The sequence below is a fragment of the Typopeltis vanoorti genome, chromosome 15 (genome assembly GCF_054136105.1).
Source record: "Typopeltis vanoorti isolate ZY-2024b chromosome 15, IOZ_Tvanoo_1.0, whole genome shotgun sequence".
In the NCBI taxonomy this organism is placed as follows: Eukaryota; Metazoa; Arthropoda; class Arachnida; order Uropygi; family Thelyphonidae; genus Typopeltis; species Typopeltis vanoorti.
Genome location: NC_143563.1, coordinates 15,254,696 through 15,270,135, shown reverse-complemented (window position 1 = coordinate 15,270,135; position 15,440 = coordinate 15,254,696). Strand labels below are relative to the sequence as shown.

Genomic DNA, 15,440 nt, shown 5'->3' with positions numbered 1-15,440 from the left:
GTCTAAATATGCAAAATTTGCAATCTCTTACTTGTCTATTTTTATTATTGATTTTATATCAAATTTGTCACATTATTTAATTAGTTGACAAATTCTTCAACAGTCTTGAAGCTTGTTCTACAAGACTCCTGAAAATCTGCAGGTAAGTGAAAAAAAAAAGATATTTTTTATTTAAATATCAGGTTTAATACCCTTTTATTATGATGGTATCATAATAATAAATAATAACTAACACCGGAGATAGCATACTATTCTGCATTACACACCTAATTTAAGATCAAACTATCTTCCTGTACAGAATCCTCCAATTCTGCCCGCTGGTTGCAACTTATGTATAAACTATGTATTGCTCTGTATGAAGTTCCATTTCCACCACATTTCCACCTTAGTACATCATATGCTTTATGAGATCAAAAAAAACTTATGTTCACTGACTTATCATTAATTTAAAATAAGATCTTGGCAATTCCCAATCTGTTCATTAATTCTCTCTCAAATGACTTTTCTTAAATATATTTGCATAAATATTTTCTTCCTCTAATACTCAGTGAGTAAATTCCTCTTTAATTCAGTTTTACTTCCTTTTTAAAAACTGGTATAATGAGGGCTCTACTCTAATCATAATCAACTGAAATTTGACATTGTAACCTAGCCTGCCATATTATTCAATAGAGCCAATGCATGTTTTATATATCACCATATTTCTGAAAAGAATTGCCTCCAATTGCCATTCCATATTTCAGGTAGAATTTCAGAGGCTTTTTCTATCTCAAGTATCAAATATATTAGTCCTGATTGCATTTGTTCTGGATATTTAATACTTTTCTATTGTTTGTTAACTCATTTAATTTTTTTTTTTTTTTCAAAGTAACTACTCAAGATATCCAGAATATCCTTATTTTCCATTATCTGTATCACCTTTATATTTAATTCTCTTTGTGGTAATTTTCCTTCATTTCTAACCTTCCTTAATAGACTCTAAAGCTTTTAATTGATAATGTACATATTCTTTCCAAAGTCTCCCTATATGAAAACTTCCGTGAGGAAAGAACACATGTGGAAGTACGAGGCTGGTGATTATGACAAGCTTAGAAGACAGTTTGGAGCTATAACATGGAATGAGGAGTTGAGCAGTAAGGGAACAAATGCTGCTTGGGAACTAACAAAGAAATACATAAGAGCATCAATGTGTGAATATATTCCAAAGATTAAAAGGCTGAATAAGGTAAATGTAAAGTGGATGAATGGATTGAACATGACATTTGGAAGGAGGCACTTTGGAGGTAGCACAAGATGAATAATGGTAATAATCAGTTGCATAAAGAGTAGGCCAGGAGGGTGACTCAGTTGGTAAGGACAACAAAGGTGCAGTATGAGTAGAAATTAGCAAATCAGGCCAAGAAAAATCCCTGTGGATGAAAGTGGTGGTGACTGCTACAGAGGACATAGTTGAGGTCTTCAGTGAGCAGTTCATCAGGATGTTTCATTCCAGGTGTGAAATCAGATGCTCAAGAGTAGAGAATGAAATTAGAGAAGACTTAATGGTGGATGAGCAAGAGGTATACGAGGAGTTAAGTAAGCTAGATGTCAACAAGGCTTGATGACATCTAGCTTACTTGTTAAACAGGTAGGTCAAGACTGATGGTAACTCCTTGGAACATTTCAACTCCCAAGGGAGTGGAAGGCAAAAGTGTTCCATTTTACAAAAGTGATGATAAGGCTAAGGCAACAAATTACAGGTTGATCTCTATATATTGAGTTGTATTTAAGCACTGGAGAAGTTAGTGAGATATAGGATACAAAAGTGGGTTGACAACAGTGGTATTCTTTGTGCTTGCCAGCATGGGTTTGTTAAAAGGAGGTTGTGTTTTACGGACTTGCTATGTACTATAACAAGGTGAAGAATGAATTAGACAAGGGAGATGCACATACAGTGGCATACTCAAACTTTGCAAATGCTCTTGATATATTGCTGCACCACAAGTTGGTCACTAAATTGAAGCAAATGGAATTGGATTATAGACTAATGAGTCTATTCCATTTGCTTCAATGTATAAAGACACTATCTCGAAAGAGGAAAGTCACTAGTGATGTGCCACAAGGGTCAGTGTTGAGACCATTATTTAATTTGTATATTAATGATATTGGAATAAGTTTAACTAGTGATATATAACTGTTTGCAGATGATGCAAAACTGGAGAGAGAGATGAGGAATCAAGCAGACGGTGTGGCCTTACAGGACTTGAATAGACTGTATGAGTGGGCAACAGTATGGAGCTGTCGATTCAATGTTGCCAAAGGTAAGGTTCTGAAATTTGGTAGGCAACAATGGGATGTCAAGTATATACTTGCCAGGGAAACTTTAGACAAAGGTGAGGGGAATAAGAAACCTTGGAGTAATGGTGGAGGACGAAGATCTGAAGTTCAGAGGTCATATTGCACAAGTTGTGAAGGCCATAAGATTATGGCAATGATGCAGAGGACATCAACTTGCAGAAATAAAGAGCTTCTAGTTACATTGTATAAGGTCTCAATCAGGCTGCATATGGATTATTGTGCACAGATTTGGTCCCCTAGTTTTCATTGTGATATGATGGAAAGAGTCCAGAGAAGTGGGATATGAGGACAGATTGAGGGAATGAGTTTGCAAATGCTTGTTAATAAGAGGAAGAGAGGGGATATGATTGAGACATTTAAGTTGATAAAGGATTGTTACTGGGTTAATGTGGAAGAAATTTTTTGTAGAATGGGGGAGAAGGGAGGACAAGGAGACATACCTAGGTTGTACAGAGAGGGTGTGAGCAGGAGTATAAAGTGTAAGTTCTTTCCATGGAGAGTGGTTGATCAATGGAATGCTTTGCTTGACATTGTGGTGAATGCAGATACATTGAATGAGTTTAAAGCACGGTTTGATAGGCTTTGTAACATTGTTTGCCTCCCGCGATGAGTCTTTTGACATCATGGAGGTCTGGTGTTAATAATATAATAAATTTAGTTTAATCCTTTATCCAAGCAAACAAATTTGTGCCTGAAGTATCTTCAGGACTGAGGCAACTTGTGGTAAAGGTGGATTAAGCTCTCATCACTTGTTTTGTATCTCCCATAATGCAAAGCACAACTCCTTGCAGACATGTATAATTAATGTATAATTATTATTATGGGCGACTCCATGGAGTTCCTAAACATCATGTCCACACAACTATTCGACGTTCTCACAGTATCTATCATACCTTGCTTTGAACTCACTCACTCACTGTCATAGCACCCACAACAGACTCTGGCAGCTTATTCCACTCATTTACCACTCTAAAAGTAAAGAACCCAGCCCTAACACCCTTGCTAACCACCCTCTTGCCCAGCTTCTATAGATATCCCCTAGTTCTCCCACCACCAATCCTGATCTCAAAAATATCCTCTGAATTAATCCTACAGAAACCCTTCAGCAATTTGAATGTCTCAATCATATCTCCCCTTTTCTGCCTATCAACCAATTTCTGCAACCCACAAATCTTCAACCTGTTCACATAAGGTTCATCCACAGACCTGCTATAATCTTGGTCACTCGCCTCTGGATCCCCTCAACCTCCTCCCCATCAAGAAGAAACCTAGGTGACCAAATCTGGGCACAGTAGTCGAGATGAGGTCTTATCAAGGCTCGGTACAGAGGAACAATAACTTGCTTGTCTCTGCTCGTCAAAGTATTTTTCAACAACCAAGTGAGTTGATGAGCTGATTTAGCCACTTTTGCAATGTGCCCCCTAAACTTCATATCCCTATCCACCAACACTCCTAAGTCCCTGGCCTCATCAATCTTCTGGAGTACAGTTCCACCAATGTGGTATACTGCTGCTAATCTTTTCACCCCAAAATAATAGTAGTGGCCCTTCCCTTAATGCTATGCATTAAGGGAATGGCCACTACCCAGACTGGTTTCGACCTTTATTGAGGTCTCGTCAGTGGGAACCAGACCCAGAGGTGGTGATACTAAGGTGGAAGTGATGGAGAAGTCATATTTACCTATACAAGTTTCCAAAAGGTGTCTCACCTTATTATTAAATCACTCTGGATTTAGAGAAAGATGTTGGAAGTTTTTAATAAGATGTTAATAATAATAACAATTGACTGTATATGTACACATACTATGTTTATTCCAACTAAACATATATATATATAATATGTTTAGTTGGAATTATTGCCAAAGCTACTAAAGCAGGGAAGCTAGTATCTTATGTCTATGATCTGTGTTATTCAGTTGGTTTGTCTATTTTAGTGGGATGGAAAAAAAAAAAAAGTTTCTGGGAGGAAAATGCCTTACCGCCCACATATGAAACTGGCTGACTTGTCTTCAGCTGAAAATTTTTTTATAAAGGTTTCTCATATCCTGGATGAAATTTGAACTTTCCAAAAAGATTGCAGTAAAAAGGCACTAGCACTATTTATTGTAATGCTAATGACCCAAGACGTTTTATTTTATGTTAGTAGTTATATTCAGAATTCAAAAATGCTTGAATTTGTACTGGATACGTAAAAAACAGTGGTATAAATTCTATAAGATAGAACTATACATGCATCAAAGGCTATCAATTTATATTTTTTTCTTGGAAAAACTAGTAACTATATTTTACATATGCACACTGTACTAATTACTAACAATGTAATTATCAAATCACAAAGCCTGGTTAAAGCAAGTTATCCAAGCAACATATGAGTATATGAACAGAGGCTGTGAACGTACAGAAAGTAATTTTTAATACTTACATAATGTTTTAGACTAAATACTGTAGAATATCGGTCTGCAGACAACAAAATAATCTGCTTAGCTACACCCAAAGGTTTATTTACTTCACGAGCATATGCTCGTACATTTTCATTTCTGCGTAGTTCACACAGTGCATCAAGGCCTTTCTAAAAATTCACACACACAAAAAAAATAAAATAAAATTATATATAACAGCTAAAAGAGTAAAATTCAAACCAACTCATACAAATTTTAAATATTTGTTTACTTTATTCATGATTGAGATATTCCAGAGTAAAATCTTAAAGCCTTCAGTAATAATTCTCTGTAGTTTATGAATTCAACCATGAAGAGCATAATATTCTCTAATTCACTAAAGCACATGGGATGAAATTTGAAAAGAAAGAAAGAACAGGACATAACTAAAAAAATTGTCAAAGCCACAATGCAGAAAATGAAAAGCAACATTGGCCAACAAAAAGCTGTTGACTATTATTGAAGAATTAATGGGCTGAAAAATAGAAATTATATTACTGAAACTTATTTATACAGTAATTTGTGAAACATAAGATTTTGTACAATTACTAATAAATGCTAATATTAATTATTAATTCTTGAAATGCTGAACTTCCATTGGCAACTTACTCCAATTTCCTCCTTGCACACACTGAGAAAAACTTAGATCTCGCACACACTCTTACTGAGCTTTCTTAAATGATCTTCTGCTCTCTGCTAACCTGTCATAAAGTAAAAAATTCCTGTGTTATATAAATTATATAGTACACAGTTCAATCTATTAAGTTCATATTCCCTCAATCCTCTCATGTAACATTCTGCAGGCCATATTATTTTGGAACCTAGATGATCGTATCTATCCAAGCACAGTAGTCTTGGCATGGCCTTATCAAACAAAACCTTGTAAAGAAAGAAGAATTTCTTCACCCCTAAAAGACTTTTTTTTCAATATCACTGTGATTGATCAGATGAATTTACTACTTTAGCCATGTAACCCCTTGAATTTCAAGTCATTATTGTTCTTAAGTCTTCAGCCACATTAAGCTACTTGCAGCAAATTTCCATCAAATGACTGAATATTATAATATTGAGTCTGCAATCTCAAGTACAGAATGCTGCTGATGATTTATGGTTTTAATGGTGCAAGGACAGCAAAGGTTACCTGATTACCCTACCTATCTTTGCATCATCTGCAAATATCTGTATGTCACATGTCAAATCCTTCCCAATGTCATTAATGTACAACAGATTGAATAACAATGGACCAAGGACCAATCCTTGAGGAACATCACTGGTTACCTGGAATCTTGTAGATTCCTCCCCCCCCCACACACACATACCACTTTTTGATATCTGCCAGTCAGCCATCCTCTTATCCATGCAAATAGTTTATAATCAATCCCATATTCTCCAATTTATACAAAAGTATTCCATGCTGTATTCTGTCAAAAGCCTTAGCAAAATCCAAAAGTATCATGGTATATCCATTCCCCTTGTCTAATTCAGTGATAACATTATAGAATGTGAGCAAGTGACCTTCCCTTAGTAAACCAATGCTATTCATTGCAAAGTAGATTTTCTTTCAACTCATTTCTGAATGCAAGCCATAATCAACTTTTGCAAAATCTTGACCACCATTCCTGAGATACTGATTGGTCAATAGTGGCAACTCTTTTGACATCCAGTGATGAGTGAACTTTTGTTTTGATGTTATAGCCATAAACTCACATCTCATTCCTAGTAATGATGTTTTTTAAAAAAATTTTCATCCTCGTAAGCTCAAATGAAAAGCTCTTGGCTCACATCAACTCATATCTGTTTTTGTTAGTCAGTCAAAAAGCGAGGCACAAATTTGGGCTGCAATGTGATGCATGTCTAAATTTTGCATAAGAATCTCACGACAGACAGTTTTTGAGATGTTTATTCTTCAGCTATCTCATGAACAGTTAAATGAAGTTAGAACGAACGGATGACTTCATGAACTTTTGCAACATTTTCATCAATTTTCGATGTTGACAGTCATCTGGAATGGGGATCATCATCAAATGCAGTTCAGCCATCTTTGGAACATTTCCACCACTCATATGTTTCAGTCTACTCTAAAGCCTCATTCCCAAATGTGGTTTTATATTTCAAATGTCTCCTCGAAAGATTTTCCCAATTTGATGCAAAACTTCACGCAAATTCACTGATCATGAAAATTGCCCATTTTAAACAACAAAAAATCGCCAGATGCACTGAACACATGTTGACACAGACATAGTACAATAACATAGGTATTGAGGAGATGTTCCAGGGAGTTAACAATACATTTAACATATGTTTTCAACACAAGTCTTGGATTAATCCAGGTTCCAAATGAATGGAAAGATGGCAAAATTGTTCTACTTCATAGAGGAGGTGATAAGACTAAGGCTTCAAATTATTGGCCATGAATAAATGTGTCCTGGGGAAATGTTCCCAGGAGTTAACACTTTCAGCATACATTTTCAACACAAATCTTAGATTAACCCAGGTTCCAAAGGAATGGAAAGATGGCAAAATTGTTCCACTTCATAAAGGAGGTGATAAGACTAAGGCTTTGAATTACAGGAAGATTGTGTTTTAACAATCTTCTTATTTATTATAACAAGGTGACAAATACAGTGGACAAGGGGGAATGCATATATAGTAGTATATTTAGATTTTGCAAAGACTTTCAGTAGATTACCACATGATAAACTAGTAGTTAAAATGGAACAGATAGGATTAAATAGAAGATTAGTGCATTGGATTGGAGATTGGCTGTCTGATAGGTATTAACAGGAATGATATCACAGAAGAGGAGTCACTAGTAGTGTGTCACAGGGGTCTGTTTTGGGGCCATTGTTTAATTTGCATATAAATGATATTGGAAAAGAGCTTAAATGGTGATAAAGTAATTTGTAGATAATGGAAAGTTGGGGGAGAGTTATGAGAAGTAGGGCAGATGTAGCTTTGCAAGAGGACCTAATGTCTGAATGGGTGAGTGTAGGGGTTAACAGTTTAATGTTACAAAGTACAAGGTTTTAAAATTTGAAAAGCAAAGATGGGATGTAAAATGTATTGGATTGGTGGGAATATTTTGAAGGATGTGGAGGAGAGGAAGGATTTGGGGACTGTGGTGAATAGACTTGAAATTTCGGACATTTTGCTAAAAATGTGAGGACAACACAGTGGATTATGGAAATGATACAGAGAACACTTACATGCAGAAGTAAAGATGTTTTGATTCCATTGTACAAGCCTTTGATCAGGCCACATATGGATTATTGTGCACAGATTTGGTCGCCAGGTTTTCAAAATGATGAGGTGTTTGAGAGGGTCCAGAGACAATTGACTAAGTTGGTATCTGGTCTTTGGAATGCAAGGACAGATTGAAAGAATGTAAATTACTGAGCCTAGTGGACAGAAGGAAGATATGATTGGGACGTATAAGTCAGTAAGGGATAATTACCAGATTATTGTGGAAGAGCTTTTTCACAGAATATCTGGAGATGGGAGAGAATGAGAGATCATCCCTGGAAGCTGTATAAGTTGGGTGTAAGCAAGAGGGTGAGAAGTAGATTTTTTGCATGGAGAATGGTGGGTGAGATGCATTGCTTAAGAGTGTTATGAGTGTAGGGACAGTGAATGCATTTATGTCAAGGTGAGATGAGCTATGAATGTGAGAGTGGGACCTCCCATGATGAGTTCCTTTACTCCATGGAGGTCTGTTGATAATAATTATAATAAATTCCCCCACTATGGTAAAATGGGCCTGTCAGATTATGCACTTCAAACATGTCACAAAATCAACTTGAAAGGAACCAACTCCCTACACCCCAACTGGTTTAAAAGAAAGTTCCAAGAAGCTTGTGAGATGCTGAACCATCATCCAAATCTGAACGAGAATGATGGATTAGTAATTCCAAAAATCCAGAGGACCTATCTGCAACCTATATAGCATCCAGAACCCCATCACAAGAAAACCTTAATATAGAGGACTGCAGAGACGTGTTTAATTTAGTTTCACTATAAAACTTTTTTATTTAGTTTTTTTTTTTTTAATATCACCTGTATATTATTATACTGATATGTATAAAAAATTTTATTCTGTTAATTTATATCTATGTATAATTTTTTTTATTTATTATTATTATTTTTCTCATCAGAGGTCAAGCTAGGTAAACGATCAACAAAGTATTTACATTTATATTAAATTTTGTGTAGTGTAGCTTGTGTCCTGCATATATGTATGTTTTCCTGATGATTTATGGAGACAAAAACGTGTTTTTTTCTCCATAAATTCTTCACTATGAATGCTAACCACCGTGTAACCTTAAAAGAAAGAATTAGCAAACTAGCTTGGTGTTGAAAAACACCAAGCTAGTGTTTCACCCACCATTGACTCTTATTGGCTTATCCTTAACAAGTAAAGATATTGAGGTCTTTATATATTGGTTGCATCTTTCCTACTGTACATAGATTTGGTCACATACATTACTTGGGAATCAGGAGGTGGTGGAGAGAATTTCAAGATAAGTGACCAAGCTGGTGACAGGTCTATGGAATGCTCCCTATGAGAATAGATTGAAGGTGTGCGAGATTCAAAGTGGGAAAGAGGGGACATGATAAAAATTTGTAAGTTATTAAAAAAAGGTTCTATAAGATTGACACATATTTTTTCAATACAATACAAATTGAGAGAGAGAGAGAACTAGAGAAGTTGTGCAAGAGTGTGCAGACTAGATTTTTGCTTGGTGAATGGATGGAATTGGTGGCAAGAAGTTGGTGCCTTTACAGTGAATGAGTTTAAGGATAGGTATTGCAAGATCTCCCATAATGAGTCTTCTGACTCCATGAAGATACCCATGTAATAATAAGTAAAGCATTTTTAAATTCTAAATATTATGTTTTAAACTCTGCTCATTCTAGGCTAACACATCTACATCATAGCAAAGCTTATATCCATGTGCACTCCTTTTGCAACTGCTTCATTTTCCTATATTTTTATCATTATTTTCTGGTTAGCTACCATTTCATAATTTATTTCTCTAGTTAACCCTAATTTCTTTCAGTATTTCTAAAAGGCTTATTCCATTGTACATTATTGAATGCCTTTTCCAAATTGATTAAGGCAATGTATGTTGATACCATCATTTTATTTGTGGTTTAAGTGAATAAGAATACAATTTAGTTGGCTAAATCCCAAATTTCCAGCCACCTCATTCATTCAGTATCCAGGTAGATACATAACGCGGTGCACCCAGAAAAGGTGAGGATTGGACATTAGTTCAGAAGCTCTGGTCAGTTCTCCACATTCCTTTAAAGGCTATGCGGAGGTCTCCTCTAAGTTATACAGTTTTAACCCTTAAGCACCCCGTTATGTGGAATAAGAGAGAAATTAGTCAAAACACACTAAATTAGCTGTATACAAGTGTTCAAACCAATTTTAACTTAGGGATCTGAGAGCTGTATCAGAAATAAAACACTTGATCAAAGACTAGAGACCACAGATATGAGAGTCCTGAGAAAGATTAGGGGCATGAACAGATAGCATCAAAGGCAATATCATATTAAAAATTATTAGGAAATTAGGAAAAAACTTGACATTATTAGCAGGAATGTGTTAGCACAGCTAATCTCAGAAAACAAGTATTCTCTGCCAGGTTGGCATAAAAAAGACTCAGAGGAAGACCAAGATATAGGTGGATTGATACAGTAAAAAGTGCCTTAGAAAACAGAAATAACATAGGATAATGTTGGAGTCTTGACAGATAACAGATTGATTTGGAGGAAAATTGTTGATAGGAAGTTAGCAATGATATAAATTTTTCATGTAGCACTATCATACTATCCTGAATACCTCTTGAAGCCACATGTCAGGAATTTGATGATGATGATGATGATGTATGTTGATTTATTTACTTCAGCTTGTCTCTATTATTGTTTCCAAAGATAGTATTTGCTTCTATAGTTCTCTTCCATTTTCAGAATTCAAACTGGTCTTCATAACACTTAAATTTTTAATTTTATTCTACTAAATGAACGAGGATGGCCTGGCAATTTGGAATTTCGCCGACCAAATTGTATTCTTATTGGCTTAAACCAAAATATAAAAATGATGGTACAACATGACAGAATTTAATTCCGACTGGATCATCGCCAGGTTAAGCAAGGCCCATGTTGTTTTCGCAAGAACCTGGGTGAACAGCGAAAAATCAGTTACTGGAACAAATCCTAAAAGACACCCCAACTCGTCACCAGAGTTCAAGATACTATCAACATAAGAAGCCTGAATGGCAAAGAAATGCAGCTAGCTGAGGAATTGGATAAGTACCAGATATTGACATAATAGGGGTGACTGAAACAAAAAAGACAAAATCTGGTGAGATTTTTCTGAGAAATAAATACAAAATGTTATATTCAAGGCAATGACAATCAGAGAAAAGAAGGTGTAGCTATAGTATTGAACAAAATACGAGGCCTTGAATGACAAGCAATATCAAGTAGAGTGATGTGGGCAAATATCAGAATGGGGAATTGGACAATGAGACTAATTTGTGCCTATGGTTCCACAGGAGGTTCTGCTAAGGCAGAAGTGGAGGCTTTAGAGAAAGCAACTGACACAATGAAAAAGGAAAAGCTGATCCTTGTTGGGGACCTAAATAGCAGAGTAGGAAATGACTAAGACATACAAAAATATTTTGGGAAAATTTGGAAAAAAGACCAAAGCTAATAATAGTGGCAAATGCCTGTTGGATTTCTGCTCAGGACATGCAGTGGTTATTACTAACACAATGTTCCAACATAAAAATGTGCAAGGATTTATATGGAGAGAAGAGGCAAGGAATAAGAAAGTCTCATTGACTATGTTATTGTTGATAATGATGTTTTCCCACTGGTGCAGGCTGCTAGTGTACAGAGGATTTGAAACTGGAAGTGATCACCACTTTGTCTTGAGTAGGATAAAATTGAATTTCATACTGAAAACAAGAACATGTAAGAAAGTTTTAAAGCGAATAAAAGTTGAGCAGCTCTCAGATGTAAAGTGTAGACTAAAATACACAAACATTATTCAAGAAAAAATGAAAGAGTTTGGAACAGGAATCAAACCTTGGAGTCAGTGGCAAATCCTGAAGAAAACATTGATTGATTCAGCCAGAGAGGTATCTGGTGAGGTTGTCTACAAGGATAGAAAAATCAAAACTCCATGGCAGTGAAGTAAAAGAAGAAAGCATATCAAAGGTTCCTGGCAAATAAGTCAACTTGTACTCTTAGAGAATACAGAGACAAATGTAAGAAACCTAAACACTGTGTAAAACTGGCTAAACAAAAGTCATGGGAGAACTTTGGCAAGAACATAGAAAATAAATATCAAGAAGGTGGCAAAATATTCTGGAGGGTGTTGAAAAATCTCAGAAGTGGAGGAAAGAGTGCTGTAAAAGGAATTAGAGATGATAAAGGTGACATGAAAACTGGTGATAAAGATATCCTTGATGTATGGAGTAATTACTTCGAAAAATTGCTAAATTACATATCCATACTTGAAGTAGCAAAAGCCATCAAAAGCCTGAAATGTGGAAAGCAGAGTAGATGATATTTGACCAAAAATGCTGAGTATGGAGGTATAAAAGTCTTACAGTGACTGCATTGCATAGTTCAGAAGGCGTGGACAGAGGGACGAATTCCAGATGATAGGAGAAGAACTCTCACAGTACCCATATATAAAAAGGGAAATAAAACTGAATGTGAAAATTTATAAAGGTATTTCATTACTGAGTGTTAGTGGTAAGATTTATTCAATATACTTCAGAAACAGTTGAGAAGGATTGTGAAAGGGAAGCTTGGTGAAGAACAAGCTGGATTCAGGCCAAATTGCCATTTGGCCTGAATCTAGATGGCAATGTCATATTAAAAATGAGGATATTAGGAAAGAACTTAATATAGTTAGCATCCAGGAATGTGTTAGCAGAGCCAATCTCAGGTGGCATGGTCACTTTAAACAGAATGGAGAGATAAGATTAGTAAAATAAGTGTTCTTTGTCAGGATGAAATTTTCGTGTTACAACAAATAGTTGAGAAATCGTGGGAATATAACAAGGATCTCTATTTAAGTTTTGTAGATCTGGAAAAGGTGCATGACAGAAGCTGTTCAAAGTGCTACAGTTGCATGTTGTCAATGGAGCATTATATGTTATCTTTATTCGAGTTGTAAGTCAGCAGTTGACTTACAACTCAAATAAAGTTGTCATAAATTAGAATTGAAGTATAGGAAGATGGTTTTATGTTAAATCTGGTGTTAGACAAGGATGTACATTATCCCCTTTATTATTTATTATCTATATGGATCACACTCAGATGATGTTATACTTCTAAATAAATCTGCTACAAGTCTACAAGATTCCCTGAATAAATTGAATAACTCTTGTAATAGATTTGGTATGAAGGTCGGCAATAACAAGACAAAGATGATGAAAATAAGCAGAAGCATTGAAAATATCAACTGCATTTTGAATGGAGAACCTATAGAACAAGTAAAACATTTCAGCTACTTAGGCATAATTTTTAGTGAAGATGGTAAATATGGAAATAGACAACAGAATCAACAAAGCTGGTATGGTAGGAAGTCAGCTGAATAAATTTATATGGAATAAGAGAGAAATTAGTCAAAACACTAAATTGGCTATACAAGACAGTGTAAGGATTGTGGAAGGGAAGCTTGGTGAAGAACAAGCTGGATTCAAATCAATTTTAACTCATGGATCAGAGAGCTGGTTAAGAAATAAAACACTTGACCAAAGACTAGAGACCACAGATATGAGTCCTGAGAAAGATTAGAGGAGTGAACAGATGGCAATGTCATATTAAAATTGAGAATATTAGGAAAGAACTTAATATAGTTAGCATCCAGGAATGTGTTAGAAGAGCCAATCTCAGGTGGTATGGTCACTTAAACAGAATGGGAGAGATAAGTGTTCTTTGCCAGGTTGGCAGGAAAAAGACTCAGAGGAAGACCAAGATATAGGTGGATTGATACAGTAAAAAAGTGCCTTAGAAGATAGAAATATAAGATCTGATAATGTTGAGGTCTAGACAGGTAACAGATGGATTTGCAGGAAAATTGTAGATAGGAAGTTAGTAATGGTGTAAGTTTTTCATGCAGTACTATCATATCCTGTACACTCCTTGAGGGTACATATCAGGAATTTGATGATGTTTCAATTTAGTATAACCTTTGAAGATGAATGAGTACGGTTAGTGTCAATAATTATTAATTAGTTGCATCCTCTTTGCATCCGCTATGAGAGTCTGTCTGGTGGTAATTTTGGAATGTCCTTCTTGTCTCTATGATTTGCCATCTTGTTGTAATGTTGCTCTTGATAAAAACAATTATTTGCTGGTTGATTACTAATCAAAATGTAGGGAAATTTATATTTATACTGCACCACCCTATATTTAGATTAGTCTATGTAAAATAGTAGAATCAATCTTCAATTAACTTAGCAGTCCCCTTATTCATACAGGCCGAATTTAATATTTTTCACTTAGGGCTCCCGCAAGGTTCGAACGGTGCAATGAAAAAGAATCAGGCACACACAATATTGAAATCAACAAAACAAAACATTTAATACAAGGTTATATGACAAATACATAAATTTAACTCTGAAAATAAGATAATATAATTTACTTAGTTCTTCAGGTCAAAAACATTCATATTAAATTAGACTTCAAATCTTCAGATACAAAATTCAGTTCTCTCAATAACAAAGATTGTTCGCACTGATCAATACTACAGAATTTCTCGCTAAATAAATTTGCTGGTATCACTCAGTTACACTCTATATTTAACACTTAGCAAGCGCTTATAACATTATTAATCATGGCAGTTATTGCTTCAAGGGGAATTATTTTCAAACTTCTAACTTCGGCTAAATTCAGTGAAACACCACAGTAAATGTTAGGACATTCGAGACAGAGCTATCACTTAAACCTTCACACTGAAATAAAATAAAATAGGACTGTTCTTACCGGGATTAATCCTTAGCACATCAGATCAATGTGAGCACATTTCAAACTTATATTCACTTATTACTTCAATGGAACACTATTCAAAAGAATTCTTCAAGGAGATAACTGAATTATTATTTATTGCGCTACACAATTCTTGATGGGCTTACTATAGGGCAGAATAATTATTCCATGTTTACTACTATATAACAAATTGAGCTTTGTACAATCCTTCTTTATAGCGATATAGGAATACGTAGTAATTCTAAAACTTAGTGGATTTATTCTGAATCTTCTATTAATCTTCTGGTCTTTTAGTTATCCTATTACGGCACTAAATTCCTATTACTGCCACCGCTGACTTTACTCTCAGCTGTCTATAAGTTTTCTCCTCGTCTCCATACACTTCTGAATGCTACTCCCTTGAATTCCCTGCCCTTCAGTGTTTCTTGTTTACTTTTACCTCTCGCTTAATATGCCTTCCTTCCTCCCGCCTAAAACTTGTTCACTCCGTCCCACTCATTAATTTTTTTTCTCTCCCAATTATCGAAGCTCGCGCGTTCTATTTTATTTCTATCTCCATGGCAACGATCAAAACAGAACATTAGCATTACATAAGGTTATACCTTTACACTGAGTAATGAAAAATAATAATAAAAATATTATAGTTACTTAA

General features: G+C 35.3%; 1 protein-coding gene across 4 annotated transcripts in view; it reads right to left on the bottom strand.

Annotated features, from left to right (window-relative positions):
• LOC150098408 (uncharacterized) overlaps positions 1 to 15,440 on the bottom strand; it is a 255,884-nt gene that overhangs the window by 28,372 nt on the left and 212,072 nt on the right. For all 4 annotated transcript variants that reach the window (XR_016549455.1, XR_016549454.1, XR_016549456.1 and 1 more), the window contains one exon: positions 4,759 to 4,905. Coding sequence is in view for 1 of the 4 variants with exons in the window: in XM_090404682.1 (XP_090260808.1) it covers positions 4,759 to 4,905 (147 nt within the window). In the remaining 3 variants the exon portion in view is untranslated. The remainder of the gene's footprint in view (positions 1 to 4,758; positions 4,906 to 15,440) is intronic.